At 42.2% G+C, this 17554-nt stretch overlaps 1 protein-coding gene across 8 annotated transcripts in view; it reads right to left on the bottom strand.

Moving 5' to 3' along the window:
• Positions 1–17554, bottom strand: part of pde4ba (phosphodiesterase 4B, cAMP-specific a) — a 466048-nt gene that overhangs the window by 119546 nt on the left and 328948 nt on the right. For all 8 annotated transcript variants that reach the window (XM_060919903.1, XM_060919905.1, XM_060919906.1 and 5 more), the window contains one exon: positions 1869–2069. In XM_060919903.1, coding sequence (XP_060775886.1) covers positions 1869–2069 — 201 coding nt within the window. The remainder of the gene's footprint in view (positions 1–1868; positions 2070–17554) is intronic.

Here is a 17554-nt window from a genome sequence, read left to right on the forward strand (position 1 = left end):
GTCATGCATGACGTAGTATCTTGAATAATACCATGTCATGGTGAAGCAGGAAAAAATAGCGGAGAATTTAGGGACACGTGGTTCTAAATTCATTAATTGTTCTATTAAAAAATACAAATAAATAAATAAAAACAACAACAATAAAATTGGAAGTCTGAGATTCGAGTTCAGGCGGCACGGTGGTGTAGTGGTTAGCGCTGTCGCCTCACAGCAAGAAGGTCCTGGGTTCAAGCCCCGGGGCCGGCGAGGGCCTTTCTGTGAGGAGTTTGCATGTTCTCCCCGTGTCCGCGTGGGTTTCCTCCGGGTGCTCCGGTTTCCCCCACAGTCCAAAGACATGCAGGTTAGGTTAACTGGTGACTCTAAATTGACCGTAGGTGTGAATGTGAGTGTGAATGGTTGTCTGTGTCTATGTGTCAGCCCTGTGATGACCTGGCGACTTGTCCAGGGTGTACCCCGCCTTTCGCCCATAGTCAGCTGGGATAGGCTCCAGCTTGCCTGCGACCCTGTAGAACAGGATAAAGCGGCTAGAGATAATGAGAATGAGATGAGATTCGAATTCAGTAGCTTTCGGTCCACTAAACAAAAATAATTGGGTGTCGGGGAAAATTCTTTTTATGACCTACACTTGAAAAATCTGAAAGGCCGTACAACTTATTGTAGCTTTCCATCATCATTTATTGCAAAGGCCAATTTTACGATAATTATTAACAAATAATGGCATGTAAAGTAGTACGTTATGTAAAGTGGCCTGTTGAGCTGGGTTTTTTCATGCTTGTGTGATGTATTACATTTGTCCTACGTTTCTTGAATTACTTTTATAATTATTGTTGTAGGGGTGGCACGGTGGTGTAGTGGTTAGCACTGTCGCCTCACAGCAAGAAGGTCCTGGGTTCGAGCCCCGTGGCCGGCGAGGACCTTTCTGTGCGGAGTTTGCATGTTCTCCCCGTGTCCGCGTGGGTTTCCTCCGGGTGCTCCGGTTTCCCCCACAGTCCAAAGACATGCAGGTTAGGTTAACTGGTGACTCTAAATTGACCGTAGGTGTGAATGTGAGTGTGAATGGTTGTCTGTGTCTATGTGTCAGCCCTGTGATGACCTGGCGACTTGTCCAGGGTGTACCCCGCCTTTCGCCCGTAGTCAGCTGGGATAGGCTCCAGCTCGCCTGCGACCCTGTAGAACAGGATAAAGCGGCTACAGATAATGAGATGAGATGAATTATTGTTGTGCTTTGTGAGACATTTTTTTTTTTCTCTTCACAGGCTGGTCTTTGCTGATTTTAGCCAAGGAGCGGGTCATAACAAATGACCAAGGGTCCTGGGTGTTCATTTTTTTTTTCCACGATCAAGTTTCCAGCACTCTTCTCAGTGTTCTTGCTGTTACAAGCACTGTTGTCTTCTATAACGTCGATGCTGCCATTTTAATTCCAAGATTTTCTACCCATTTGCTGAAGTCATTAGTTACACAGCCGAGTGCACTTATTACCATTGGGATGACCATAACCTCTTATCTGCCAAAGTCTATCTATTTCTCTCCTGAGATCTTGATGTTTCTCTATTTTCTCAATTTCCTTCTGGACTCTGGAATCACCTGGGATTGCAATATCATTAATCTTGTACACTTTTTTTGCCCTTCTTTTCAATCACCACAATGTCCGGTCTTCTGGCTTCTATCACATGGTCATACTGCACATTTATATCCCATAATAGCTTGACATCTTCATTTTCTAAAACACTCTCTGGCTCATGTGCGTACCATTTTTCCTTTCTTTCCAACTAGTATTTGCCACAAAGTTTCCAATGAATAATTTTCCCCACATTATTATTATTATCATTATTATTATTATTATTATTATTATTACTACGATAACTCACAGCTCTGAGGTGACAGAGGAGTTGCGGGACATGGATTTGGGCGAGAGGTCGTAGTCGCTGTCTGAGCGGTACAGGAAGGACTCTCGCCGCTGGTTGTGTCCGGTTTGGGAGAAGTTGGGGTGCAGGATGAGCCCCGATCCCGGGGAGGCATGTGGATCCAGAGGACTGCATCCTGCAGAGGGTCCATTTTCCACATCGAAACTGCAACAGCAAACACAAGAAAACAAACAATCTGTGTGAGTTCACAAACATTCACAGTATGACGACTCAAAAATGATTCACTTTTCACATGTATGCATTTGACTGTTTTTAGGCAAATCTCAAAGGAACACTTAGTTGGCCAACAAGGAGTGATGCTTTTCAAAGACATTCCTTCACCCATAGTAATCGCATACCGGGCAATCCATTTCAGAGTCCAGCCGTATAAGCCCTCACAAAAACCCGTAGTGAAGACAAAAAATCCTTACAAATTAAAAACGAGACAACTATATGTTGTTTTTGAGGCATAATATATTGAAAAAGCAAACAAGGAAAAACTTCAAGAACACTTTTTCCCCATCATAATTTGCTATATGAAGTTCATGATCATATGCGTGGTGGCACGGTGGTGTAGTGGTTAGCGCTGTCACCTCACAGCAAGAAGGTCCGGGTTCGAGCCCAGTGGCCGACGGGGGCCTTTCTGTGCGGAGTTTGCATGTTCTCCCCGTGTCCGCGTGGGTTTCCTCCGGGTGCTCCGGTTTCCCCCACAGTCCAAAGACATGCAGGTTAGGTTAACTGGTGACTCTAAATTGACCATAGGTGTGAATGTGAGTGTGAATGGTTGTCTGTGTCTATGTGTCAGCCCTGTGATGACCTGGCAACTTGTCTAGGGTGTACCCCGCCTTTCGCCCGTAGTCAGCTGGGATAGGCTCCAGCTTGCCCACGACTCTGTATAGGATAAGTGGCTACAGATAATGGATGGATCATATCCACCCCATAATTCACTTCATGAGCTTCAAGTTCTACAACCTGCCCTTTAAATAAATAGGTCAACCCATTTAGGAAGAAATCTCCTGCTGTACCTCATTCTTTCGCCAGAGTTCCCATTGCTTCTCTCTCTGTCTTGAATACTTTTTCAAAACTACTCAACTGGAAAAACAGAATAGCTCCAGACCCTTCTGATCAGCTCATGATGGTGTGAAATGTCATTCGGTTTCATGCAGATGCTTGACTTCCGAGTATAATATCGAGCTTTCAAACGCCTAGAAAACCTGATGGCGACGATAATAGCCAAGATGTTGTGAACGAGGCCCTCTGCCTGCGTAACATGATGATTTCCAGTTAAATTGTCTGATAATAATAATAATAATAATAATAATAATAATAATAATCTATTATTTTTCTTAAGATAAAGACACATATCTTAAAGGAACAGTCCACCGTACTTCCATAATGAAATATGCTCTTACCTGAATTGAGACGAGCTGCTCCGTACCTGTCCGAGCTTTGCGCGACTTCCCAGTCAGTCAGACGCAATCAGATGCGCTGTCACTCCTGTTAGCAATGTAGCTAGGCTCAGTATGGCCAATGGTATTTTTTGGGGCTGTAGTTAGATGCGACCAAACTCTTCCGCATTTTTCCTGTTTACATAGGTTTATATGACCAGTGATATGAAACAAGTTCAGTTACACAAATTGAAACGTAGCGATTTTCTATGCTATGGAAAGTCCGCACTATAATGACAGGCGTACTAACACCTTCTGCGCGCTTCGGCAGCGCATTGATATCTGAGCTCCGTATCAATGCGCTGCCGAAGTGCGCAGAAGGTGTTAGTACGCCTGTCATTATAGTGCGGACTTTCCATAGCATAGAAAATCGCTACGTTTCAATTTGTGTAACTGAACTTGTTTCATATCACTGGTCATATAAACCTATGTAAACAGGAAAAACGCGGAAGAGTTTGGTCGCATCTAACTACAGCCCCAAAAAATACCATTGGCCATACTGAGCCTAGCTACATTGCTAACAGGAGTGACAGCGCGTCTGACTGCGTCTGACTGACTGGGAGGTCGCGCAAAGCTCGGAGAGGTACGGAGCAGCTCGTCTCAATTCAGATAAGAGCATATTTCATTATGGAAGTACGGTGGACTGTTCCTTTAAGTTACAAACATTAAACAGCTAAAACATTAAAATAGAAAAGCGCCCCCAAAAAAACCCCAAAATGCTAAAAATATCCTGTTTACAATTTATACTTAAAAATAAGTCTATTTACATAAGGGTTCTTAAATCTACTGGAATTTATTTGAGAGTGATGGCTACTGCTTTTCCTTAGGTTATATTATATTTCTTTTCGGTAAAATTGTACATAATGGTTGGGATGGGTCGAAATGACATTTCTTATAAATATTAACATCTCATTTCTCTGAGATTATTTACTTTGTCTGAGCTACATTTCCTTTTCTAAGCTCTGTCTAAACAATTCTGAATTTGTTTCAGATCTGAGTCGGAAGCCCCATAAATAGAGAGTCCATACTAAAAATTAGGCAAACCTAAAGTATTAAAAAGTCGATCTATCTCTACCTGAGAAAACCTTCCTTTCTGAGTGACCTAATTACATACAAACATTTATTTGCAATATGTCTGTTGCTTGTTTCACACATAATGCGCACTGTGACCACACGGAAGAAGTACTTGCAGAATAAACAAGATCGACTGTGAGCTACTGCTGACTTGCGTATACCTCCTGCTCTCTTATATCAGAATGCAAGCAATCGAAGGAATAGGACACTTATTATGAATGCTGACTTCAACAAATAATGAACCCTGAAACAAGTAAGTAAAGAGCCGTGTTCTCCCCAGGGATTTCAAATAGCATCCTGGTAAACTGTCATTTTGAAATAGCATTTTGCTTCTTGAAATAGCGTCAAAATCCACCCGATATGTTTCGTAAATACATTCAGTCGGTAAACAGGAAGTCAATGTGCGACAGACCTGAAAACAGTATACATGGTATAGAACCCCAAGCTGAAGCTCGGTACCAAATATCAAGCAGTTGTGATTTGTAGTTGCTGAGAAAAGTGTTATAAAAATTTTGTAAATCCACCCGATATGTTTCGTAAATACATTCAGTCGGTAAACAGGAAGTCAATGTGCGACAGACCTGAAAACAGTATACACGGTATAGAACCCCAAGCTGAAGCTCGGTACCAAATATCAAGCAGTTGTGATTTGTAGTTGCTGAGAAAAGTGTTATAAAAATTTTGTAAATCCACCCGATATGTTTCGTAAATACATTCAGTCGGTAAACAGGAAGTCAATGTGCGACAGACCTGAAAACAGTATACATGGTATAGAACCCCAAGCTGAAGCTCGGTACCAAATATCAAGCAGTTGTGATTTGTAGTTGCTGAGAAAAGTGTTATAAAAATTTTGTAAATCCACCCGATATGTTTCGTAAATACATTCAGTCGGTAAACAGGAAGTCAATGTGCGACAGACCTGAAAACAGTATACACGGTATAGAACCCCAAGCTGAAGCTTGGTACCAAGTGGCTATGATTTGTGGTTGCTGAGAAAAAGGGTGTTTCGGACGGACAGAGATATGGACGGACAGAGGTAAAAAAAAAAAAAAAAAACAGTATACCCCCCCTTCCTTCGGAGCGGGGGTATAAAATGTTTTGGCGAAAAACTAGGAATCAGTAAGACTTTTAGAACATGTCTGTACGCCTGACAAAAAGTGAAAAATCTGTAAGATTTACAGCTGTTCCTTATGGGTTGACAGATACGTAATTGCACTCTCCCGATCAAGATCCAAAGCCGATAATGGGAACACTGGGTGTGAGATGGGAATACACCCTGAATGGCACACCAGTCCATGACAGTGTACCATGAACACATATTCACACCTATTGGTAATTTAGTGTCAACAAAACACCAACCAGCATGTTTTTAGCAGGTGGAAGGAAACCCACATGGACACAGGGGGAACGTACAGACAGTAACCTGAGCTCAGGATTGAACCGGGGACCCTGGGGCTGTGAGGCAGCAATTATACTCACTGCTCCTGCAGGCTGGGTGATGATCTCAGGAAATAGGGCCAATAAATACAGTAGTAGATAGTGAAGTCAACAAAACTATGAAGTAACACATTTTGAATTATGTAGTGTCCAAAAAGTGTTCAACAAACCATATTTTCTATTTCATATTTTAAAGGGATCCTCCAGTGGATTTACTCTGAAATGTATTTTAAGTAAAAGTAGTCGCAGATTTCAAAAATCAAACTTTCATTTTCGGAGACCTAATAGTGTTCGAGAAAAATGAATTTTCTTTAAAATGACAGATGGGCGGATCCTGCAGTGGTGACATATGCGATGACATCAGATAGTGGTTGCTTGGAGCAACTCAGCTGTTTTTATTTTCTGTTTGCATCGTAGTTTTGCTAGTTTATACAAGTATTTTAATGAATTTATCAGTTTTTAAATAAGCATGCCTCATTGTGTAGCATATAAATGGCGTTTCGGGAGAAACCTTAGTGTCATGTCATGCTGCACGCCTCGCATTCTAAAATCTGTTTTAAATCATGCCACACTCTCTGTTAATCCACCCAGCACCATGTAGATCATGTAAAAGATTTTAGATCATGAAATGTCATGTCGTGCAGTGAGATGAGCCAGTTTAAACCAAGATTTTAGAGCGTGCAGGCACACACACACTATGCAACACACTACACACACTTTGCCACACACACTACACACACACACTTTCTATAGATCATGTAAAAAAAGATTTTAAAGCACGAAGCCACGAAATCTTTCCGTCAGTGACACTCTGCCACAGCAAAGGAAGCACACTTTGCATTTTCTCTGTGGAAATGCAGTCTAGTTCCAGCTTGTGATTTCTTTTTAGCATCATTGTGAAGAAGAAGAAGAAACCTTTATTTGTCACATGCACACTTCAAGCACAGTGAAATTCATTCTCTGCATTTAACCCACCTGAAGCAGTGAACACACGCACACACTCAGAGCAGCGGGCAGCCACACCAGAGCGCCCGGGGAGCAGTCAGGGGTTCGGTACCTTGCTCAAGGGCACCTCAGCCCAAGGCCACCCCACGTTAACCTAACCGCATGTCTTTGGACTGTGGGGGAAACCGGAGCACCCGGAGGAAACCCACGCAGACACGGGGAGAACATGCAAACTCCACACAGAAAGGCCCCCGCTGGCCACTGGGCTCAAACCCAGAACCTTCTTGCTGTGAGGCGACAGTGCTAACCACTACACCACCGTCCTGCCCCGTGGCATTTATATGCGACATAATGAGGCATACTTATTTAAAAATTGATAAATTCATTAAAATACTTGTAAAACTAGCAAAACTACAATGTAAACAGAGAATATAAACAGCTGAATTGCTTCAAGTGGCCACTACCTGATGTCATTGCATACGTCACCACCACAGGAAGCCCATCTGGCAATTTAAAGTAAATTCATTTTTCTCAAATAATATCTGGTGTCTGGAAATGAAAGTTTGATTTTTGAAATCTGCAACTACTTTTGCTTAAAATACGTTTGAAAGTAAATCCGCTGGAGGATCCCTTTAAGTATTTTTGGGCCTGGTTACAGCTGCTTAACAAACAAACAAACAAGCAAGCAAGCAAGCAAGCAAACAAACAAAAGTTCTTATAATAATGTCTTAGAAACGTTCTTAAAATCAAATACCTTATAACTATGAAAAAACCCAAAACATTTCATCAGGCTTTTCCAAACCTGTAACCAGCAACGTATGCATATAAGAGTCTACACATGTTCAGAGAGGCACATCAACAGCAGAGAACAGACTCTGGCCATTTCATATTTTTAAATAGGATCGCAAGCTACAGTTCATTGATCTGAAATGGTTGATGTTTGCATAAGTGGTGCTGGAACAAGCTGTTACAAGTTTTGGAACATCTCAGAGTTTTCCAGTAAGCAGGGAGGAAGCAAGTCGCATCCTTCCAAGCCCTGAGGAAGTGCCGAGGAGATGGCCTTGGCCCACTTCAAATAAGACACCTACTCTGGAAGCACATCAAGCTTAACTCAAACAAACACTTCACATTTGGAAGTGTGTTTGTTATCTCAGTGGTGGCTGGAGAAAGATAGTGGAAGATATTCTCTTTTGAAAATTGAGTTTTGGTGTCCTTGTGGCTCTTCACAGCATGTGTACTGACATGGTTTTAGACGGCCCCTAAAACCACAAGCAGCAATGAAAGGAAGAGACCAGCTGCTTTCTAACTTTATACTCAATGTTTACTTTCACAAACCTTGGAACCACATATTGGAGTATGCTTATGGTGTCTGTATATGGATTGACTTTTTTTCCTTTTTTTTTTTTAACTTGATGTCCTAAAAATGGGGTTAATTTACACTGAACATAGCATAATTACAGTATGTACCACTTTGGCCCAGCTGATTAAAACCAACATTTTGCTCTCACACTAAATTCTTACAATGAACTGATCTTTACTGAAATACACATCTACATACAGTACACACACACACACACACTTTGAAATCCGTGATAATGGTATCTCCAGATACTGAGTTGCATGACTTACTTTGTGAACACTACGTCAGAGTGAGCTTTGGGGTTTGACAGAGTCCTTGTGTCTACTAACCTCACACACTTTCTTACGCACCTTACAACGTATCAACATCCCACTATTGTCGTCCCTTCCTGAGAGCCACCACCAACAATGCAGTGTTTTATCACTCGTACTGTACTTGTGCATATGCTGTATCAAAGACCATGTGTGATACAGCATGGTGTAGTATGATATTTTATACGATACAGCATGGTGTAGTGTTGTGTAGTCTGGTGTCGTACGGTATATTATTACATAGACACGAGTGTTTTACTGGGAAGTGCGCCACTCGTATTTTTCATACAAACTACATCCATGATATTGAGTATCATATTTTTCAATATCCTTACTCGTGAGGAAATCGATGAATTGTTTTGATAAATTTGCATACTATTTGTTTGTGAACGTGTCGATATAATAAAAAGAAAATCACACATTGGCTTGAAGATGTGAAGTTTATCTTCTCGTGTTGAAAAACTCGCATTTTTCATATGAAATACATCGTGGATCTCATCTCATCTCATCTCATTATCTCTAGCCGCTTTATCCTTCTACAGGGTCGCAGGCAAGCTGGAGCCTATCCCAGCTGACTACGGGCGAAAGGCGGGGTACACCCTGGACAAGTCACATCGTGGATCTGAGTGACATATTTCCTGATGGGTGGCATGGTGGTGTAGTGGTTAGCACTGTTGCCTCACAGCAGGCTTGTAGGACTCGAGTCCGACTCGTGCCCTAATTTTAAGGCCTCGTGACTTGACTTGGACTTGAGCACTGATGACTTGGACCCGTGCATTAACTGCATTCAGACTCGTAAATTGGAGACGAAGACTCTGATTTGTTTTTCTTTATTTTTTGTAACATGCTATAATAATTTGGCATAAGATATTTATATCTACATTAATTTTTGCACTAATTTTGTGCAAGAGTGTCATACCTGTGCGCCTTGGCGCGTGCATCAGATAGATGCAAGCAGACTCTCTCGCGTGTGCCATAAACAACTTGCACTTGCACAGGATTAAGGCACAATCAGCGCGCCTATATAAAAACTGTGAAAATGCACTTACTTTGCGAAGTATTGAATTGCGTTGCTGACACATTACCGAGCCTTATTTCCTTGCTTGGTTTCCTGATCCCTGATTTCCTGTTTCTCGTCTTTGATTCTGCCGAGTCTGTGATAGCCTGTTTGTGCGTCGCTCGACGTATTGCCTGCTTCACTGTTTTACGATTTTGCCTGCAATTCTGGATTGTTTACCTGTCTTCACTTATATTAATAAGCACACCTTCTGCACTTACATCCGTCTCCCAACCATCTCTGACAGAATACTTTGCACTCCCTGACAAAGAGAATGCACATTCACCTATTCATACGTCATGTTCAGGAACAAACTAATGTTAACGGAGCTAAAACAGCCACCGTCAAATGGTTGGAGTCTTGTTCTCGGACTCAACTTGGATCAATAGTGGACTCGACTCAAAATTTTTTTTAATGCCTTGGACTTGAACACTGGGGACTCGAGACTGGACTCAAGGTTAAGTGACTTGACTACAACGCTGCTTCACAGCAAGAAGGTCCTGGGTTTGAGCCTAGTGGCCGACAGGGGCCTTTCTGTGTGGAGTTTGCATGTTCTCCCCGTGTCCGGATGGGTTTCCTCCGGGTGCTCCGGTTTCCCCCACAGTCCAAAGACATGCAGGTTAGGCTAATTGGTGGCTCTAAATTGACCGTAGGTGTGAATGTGAGTGTGAATGGTTGTTTGTCTCTATGTGTCAGCCCTGTGATGATCTGGTGACTTGTCCAGGGTGTACCCCGCCTTTCGCCCATAGTCAGCTGGGACAGGCTCCAGCTTGCCTGCAACCCTGCACAGGATAAGCGGTTATGGATAATGGATAGATGGATATTTCCTGATCTTTCACTCCAATGGCGTCACTCCCAGTGTTTTCTTGCTGACTAGACACACGTTGTCAAAATGGAGAACTGGTTCGAAATTAAAATTCTTTTGATGAACTTTTGTATTTTTTATGGATATGTCTATCTCATGAAAATAATATTACATGGTAGCGCAAAGATATGAAGTTTATCTTCTCGTGTTCAAAAATATATCACTCATTCATTTCGCTCACTTGTGAAATATATTCACCACTCGAAGAGAAACTTCAAATCTTCACACAATCATGTAATATTCTGTATGTATATGATACAGCATGTTGCAGTATGCAATGGTAAATGACACAGAATGGAGTAGTATGGTTAGGAAATGCAATATACGGCCAAATGATTGTGGATACCCGACCATCACAACCATATCTAATTTTTGCTGTTATAATAACCTTCACTCTTCAGGGAAGGTTTTCCATTAGATTTTAGAACATGGCCATAGGGATTTTCCAATTCAGCCACAAGAGCATTAGTGAGGTCATGCACTGATGTCAGGTGGGGTGCCCTGGGGCATAGTCGACATTCCAGTTTATCCCAAAATGTACAGTGTATCATGGTACAGGATGGTAGAGTACGGTATCTAATGGTGACGTATGCTATAGCATGGTATAGAAGAGTGAAATAAGGTACAGAATGGTGCAGTATGGTTATGATATAGTAAGCTGCATGAGGACACAGCATAGTACCTTATGGCATAGTATGATACAGCATGGTGCATTATGATACAACGTAGTGTAGTATGGTGCAGTATGGTACAGTAAAGTGCAGGATACTACAACATGGTATAGAACAGTGCAATACCTCATAGAACAGTGTAGTAGTATGCTACAACCTGATGCAGTAAAGTATTTCATTGTGAAGTATGATGCAGTATGGTACAACATTGCACAGTATACTACGGCATGTTAAAGAACAGGGCAATATCATACATTATTATACATACAGGCCACTTTTTCCATGGAATAAAAACATCTATTCTCTTCCCTTCTAGCGGGTTTATTGATAGCATGCAATATTGCTATCATATTGCTTATCCTCCATGTATTACGCCACTGTTCCCAATGGAGAATGAGCGTGCAATATTGTTATAATATTGCACGTTGTCAAGACAACACGACGTCACGCGAAGATCCAATGACAAAACTTTTCTGCTGCTCATGCGCACAATCATTTCTTTGTCGGCTGGGAGAGAGAGAAGACGGGGTTAATTCAGTGCTCAGTTTAAGCACTAAATAAATAAACTGAAACTAAAGATGTGCTGAACATCCGAAAGGCTATCAAAACTTCATTATATATTCTTCACACAAGAGAAAAACATACCAACGGACATTAAAAAAATGGAAAAGAGACATGGAGATGTAAAACTTCCACGCTAGTGAGTGACCGTGACAGTTTGTTCACAAACATGGCCGCGAGGTTTGCTTCACTAAAAGCCGAAGATTTAAAGAGAAAGACATGCTGAACACCTGAAAGGCTACCAAAACTTCCCTGGATATTCTTCACGCATTTAATCTTCTGCATTAAATATACGGAAAAACTGGAAAAAGAGACACGTCAGAGACATAAAACGTCCGCGCTCGCGAGTGAATGTAACAGTTTGTACCCAAACATGGCTGCGAGGTTAGCTTCATTCAAAGCAGAACATTTAAAGAGACAGACATGCTGAACATCCAAAAGGCTACAAAAACTTCACTGGATATTCTTCACGCATATTTACAAGAGAAAAACATACCAACGGGCATCGAAAAACTGGAAAAGAGAGCAATAGCGGAAATATAAAGTTCTACTTGGAGGTGAGGAAAAGTGACAGAGACTTTTACAAGAGGACTTCACTCAGCAAAGCCCTTTTGTTTTGAACAACTGCAATGTAACAGTTAACTACGACCAAAAATAACTTTGAACTTGAACTGTTAACCTGGATATAATTTGTATACAAGTTGGGCAGATTTTGTTACATCTGCCTCGGGTCACATTTTTGAGGCATTCAACATTGACACCGACTTCCTCGTCAAGGACCCTTCAGAGTGGGAGGAGGACCCATCATTCCAGTCATCAAAGAAGGCCCTGCATGGTATTGCTGTGGTCAATGACTTTGCTGAGAGAGGAGTGGCACTAATCCAGGACTATAATCAAATCCTGACAAAAAATGAGCAGCAGCAGCAATACCTGTTGCAAGTAGTGGAATGGCATCGGTGTCAGTTCCCGGAAGCCAAGAAATCGTAACAAAACACCACCCATTATGACTGTTTGATCTAAACAAATATGTGAACAGTGGCACATAATATTGTTTTTATTTGTCTTGGACTCACGTTTGTCATTTTTCAATATGTATTGCTTAGGTAAACATGCACATTGCTTTTTGTTGGTTTTCGCAAATATGCTCAAATAGTACAAATTTCAACCCGTGTGTGGCAGTGGTTAGAATAGTCGTATCAAAATACAATTTTGCACAAAATGTTTTCTCAGCAAGCCGAACAACTTAGTGAGGAAGCATCTTAAGAAAGTCAAATCTTTATTTTTGGCATATTTGAGGATCACCCTACTGCCCACATATATGGTATGGTAAGCCCCAATGGTGGACCGGCTAGTGGCCTAGTGGTAGCGTGTCCGCCTCTCGATCGGGAGATCGTGAGTTCTATTCACGGTCGGGTCATACCAAAGACCATCATAAAAAATGGTACCTACTACCATCTGGCAAGGCACGCTGCAATACAGATGTGAGTGGGGAGTCAAACTCTCGTGGTTACCAGAGGACTAGCCCCCCACTGTAACCCTAGCTATGTAATAGGCGAGAGGCCGAGGGCTACGGAAACGGAGATCGGCGCCGCCCGATGCACTATATCAGAGTTGGGCCTGGTTAGTACTTGAGTGGGAGACTGCCTAGGAATACCAGGTACTGGGCGTGGGAAGGACTTTGATTGATTTGAAGCCCCAATGGTATGGTACAGTATATCAGAATATATGTTAATACAATATGATGCAGTAAGATAAACAATAGTACAATACAAAGCAGTATAGTACAGAATGCCTGAATGTTGTAGTTAATCAAGAGAAGCAGCATCTGGCCAAGTCTCGTATGTTATAGCTTAGATCATTGAATTTATGGAAGGAACTTATGTTGCTTTGCAGAAAAGCTGCAGGATACTAGGTAATGACTTTGCTTCAGATTACTTTCAATATAATATGTCAGAAAGCTTTGGCAAACTTCGGCTCGCCTGATGAGGTAAAGACTAGCCTCTGTCCTACATGCTCAGAGTGTGAGATCTTCGTGACCTGATGAAATAAAGTTCTCTGGAGGAGCAGGACGCCCACTGCTTTTGCCCTGGGGAAAATCAATTTCACGGGATGTCTTGTTTTCTGAGTCACTCAACACCCACAGATGACAACAGGCTTGAATACAGATTCAGCATAAGGAAGTAAGTGTCGTGACCTCGTCAATCCAATATGTCAAGCCCCATGACAATAGTGCAAAGTCTTAAAGTTAGGGCAAACATGTTTTAATTACTACACAGATAATATTACATATTATATCCCTCACCTGGGATGGGCTCCAGCTTGCCTGCGACCCTGTAGAACAGGATAAAGCGGCTAGAGATAATGAGATGAGATGAGATGAGATCCCTCATCAAAAATTCTTGTGCAGGGATTGGCCAAGGATGGCTCATGTGACATAAAATAGTTCCACCACTGATTAAGCAATGTATCTCGTGATGTCAAAAATTAAAATAAAAGGATATGGTGTGAGTCAGTCATGGTATATCCTGGATATACCATGAACTGATGCCACAACTTCAAGCTATACGGCTGACTCGAGTCACAGCTGTGGCTCTGCGAGCATTTCTGAGTGTGTAGATCTATGGATCATGCCTAGCGAGGCAGGCGGTAACATGGTACATCGTACACGCGCAGGTCAAAGGTTGCTCCGATGAAAACAACAAACATGGCTGCCTCCAGTGAGTTTATGCCAAGATTCGATTTTAACATTTTTAGTTTGGAATTTTTTTTATGAGGGATATAAATCAAATATACCATACACTGGCTCCGGGAATTATGGATTCTCTTCAGTGACTGGCATAGCACTATTTTCTGAGTAGGTTTTCTGAGTACTATATTTCTGATGTTTTTATATTCTTTGTACAGCACTTTTGTCAGTGTTTAAATGTGTTCTATCAATAAAACTTACTTACCTACATCCTTACTTACTCACTCTATATCCCTATCAAAGTAAACACACATTTACAATGCAATGGTGTGCAAGGTGGCTTACTAAAAAGACCAAGGATGGTGTCTTTCTAATGAGAACAACAGCGCACTATTGGTTTTGTTTTGGGTATTTCTATTCAAAAGTGCAAAATATAGAGTGATGACTAACAGATTATTCACCACTCTTTATTTAGATTAATTATGATTAATTATTGGGTTAATTTTACCTCCACAGTGTAATTTACTGGAGCCTAAATGGCACCTTAGGAACAGCAATTGCGTGTGTAAATTAATACAACCAAAGGGCAGGTTTTAAACTTGCGTAAGCCCATGCTTGCCATTTGACAAAAATAAAATAAAATCTCATCTCATCTCATTATCTCTAGCCGCTTTATCCTTCTACAGGGTCGCAGGCAAGCTGGAGCCTATCCCAGCTGACTACGGGCGAAAGGCGGGGTACACCCTGGACAAGTCGCCAGGTCATCACAGGGCTGACACATAGACACAGACAACCATTCACACTCACATTCACACCTACGGTCAATTTAGAGTCACCAGTTAACCTAACCTGCATGTCTTTGGACTGTGGGGGAAACCGGAGCACCCGGAGGAAACCCACGCGGACACGAGGAGAACATGCAAACTCCGCACAGAAAGGCCCTCGCCGGCCCCGGGGCTCGAACCCAGGACCTTCTTGCTGTGAGGCGACAGCGCTAACCACTACACCACCGTGCCGCCCATAAAATAAAAAAATAAATTAAATATCTCATCTCATTATCTCTAGCCGCTTTATCCTGTTCTACAGGGTCGCAGGCAAGCTGGAGCCTATCCCAGCTGACTACGGGCGAAAGGCGGGGTACACCCTGGACAAGTCGCCAGGTCATCACAGGGCTGACACATAGACACAGACAACCATTCACACTCACATTCACACCTACGGTCAATTTAGAGTCACCAGTTAACCTAACCTGCATGTCTTTGGACTGTGGGGGAAACCGGAGCACCCGGAGGAAACCCACGCGGACACGGGGAGAACATGCAAACTCCGCACAGAAAGGCCCTCGCCAGCCACGGGGCTCGAACCCGGACCTTCTTGCTGTGAGGCAACAGCGCTAACCACTACACCACCGTGCCGCCCCTATAAATTAAATAAAAGCACTGTATTAAGTTTAATGAAATGATGTCTCAATGTTTCAGAATAATGAAAATATTTCTCAAAACCATAACTAGTAAAACAAAAGATATGTAAAAAGCATTCAGCATATTTTTATATGAGCAGAGTGAGCAGACTGTATACAGTATGTGTGGTGAATTTCAGAACTGTTAATGAGTCTCTTAAAGGTCATTTAAATATTGTTTCCTCCCTTTACTACATGTGACCTCATATCATACAGCTCATCTTTGTAAATCATCCACCACACTGACACATGCATGGGCACACACACATACACACAAGAAAAAAAAAACTGACTTCATGTGCAATCTATTCATTTGCACATGAAAATTATCACTATTTTTTCAGACCTTAGTAAATCAGGGCCTTACTCTCCTATCATGACCTGCTTTATTTCATCAGACCGCAAAGACATACAATTTTACAACCCCAATTCCAAAAAAAGTTGGGACGCTATGTACACTGTAAATAAAACCAGAATGTGATAATTTGCAAATCATGGAAACCCTATATTTCACTGAAAATACTACAAAGACAACATATCAAATGTTGAAACTGAGAAATTTTATTGTTTTTTGAAAAATATATGCTCATTTTAAATTTGATGTTGCAACACATTTCAAAAAAGTTGGGACAGGGGCATGTTTACCGCTGTGTTGCATCACCTCTACTTTTAACAACATTTGGGAACTGAGGAGACCAATTGCTGTAGTTTTGAAAGAGAAATGTTGTCCCTTTCTTGCCTGATATACAATTTCAGTGGCTCAACAGTTCAGGGTCTCCTTTGTCAAATTTTGCGCTTCATAAAACACCAAATGTTTTAAATGGGAGACAGGTCTGGACTGCAGGCAGGCCAGTTTAGCACCCTGACTCTTTTACTACGGAGCTATGCAGTTTTAATATGTGCAGAAAGCGGTTTGGCATTGTCTTGCTGAAAGAAGGAAGGCCTTCCCTGAAAAAGATTTTGTCTGGATGGCAGCTTATTACTCTGAAACGTGTATCTATCATTCAGCATTAATGAGGCCTTCCCAGATGTACAAGCTACCCATGTCATGTGCACTAATGCACCCTCATACCATCACAGATGTTGGCTTTTGAGCTGTGCACTGATAACAAGCCGGATGGTCCCTCTCCTCTTTAGCCCAAAGGACATGGTGTCCATGATTTCTAAAAAGAATTTCTACTTTTGATTCATCAGACCTCGGGACAATTTTCCACTTCGCCTCAGTCCATTGTAAAAGAGCTCGGGCCCAGAGAAGGTGGCGGTCTCATCTCATTATCTCTAGCCGCTTTATCCTTCTACAGGGTCACAGGCAAGCTGGAGCCTATCCCAGCTGACTACGGGCGAAAGGCGGGGTACACCCTGGACAAGTCGCCAGGTCATCACAGGGCTGACACATAGACACAGACAACCATTCACACTCACATTCACACCTACGGTCAATTTAGAGTCACCAGTTAACCTAACCTGCATGTCTTTGGACTGTGGGGGAAACTGAAGCACCCGGAGGAAACCCACGCGGACACGGGGAGAACTCCGCACAGAAAGGCCCTCGCCGGCCACGGGGCTCGAACCCGGACCTTCTTATTGTGAGGCGACAGCGCTAACCACTACACCGAAGGTGGCGGTGTTTCTGGATATTGTTTATATTTGGTTTTAACTTGCATTTGAGGATGCAGTAATGAACTGTTTTCACAGATGATGGTTTTCTGAAGTGTTCCTGAGCCCATACAGTGATTTCCACTACAGACACATGTCTGCTTTTAATGCAGTGTCTCC

This window comes from Neoarius graeffei, chromosome 4 (genome assembly GCF_027579695.1).
Source record: "Neoarius graeffei isolate fNeoGra1 chromosome 4, fNeoGra1.pri, whole genome shotgun sequence".
NCBI classification, from domain to species: Eukaryota; Metazoa; Chordata; class Actinopteri; order Siluriformes; family Ariidae; genus Neoarius; species Neoarius graeffei.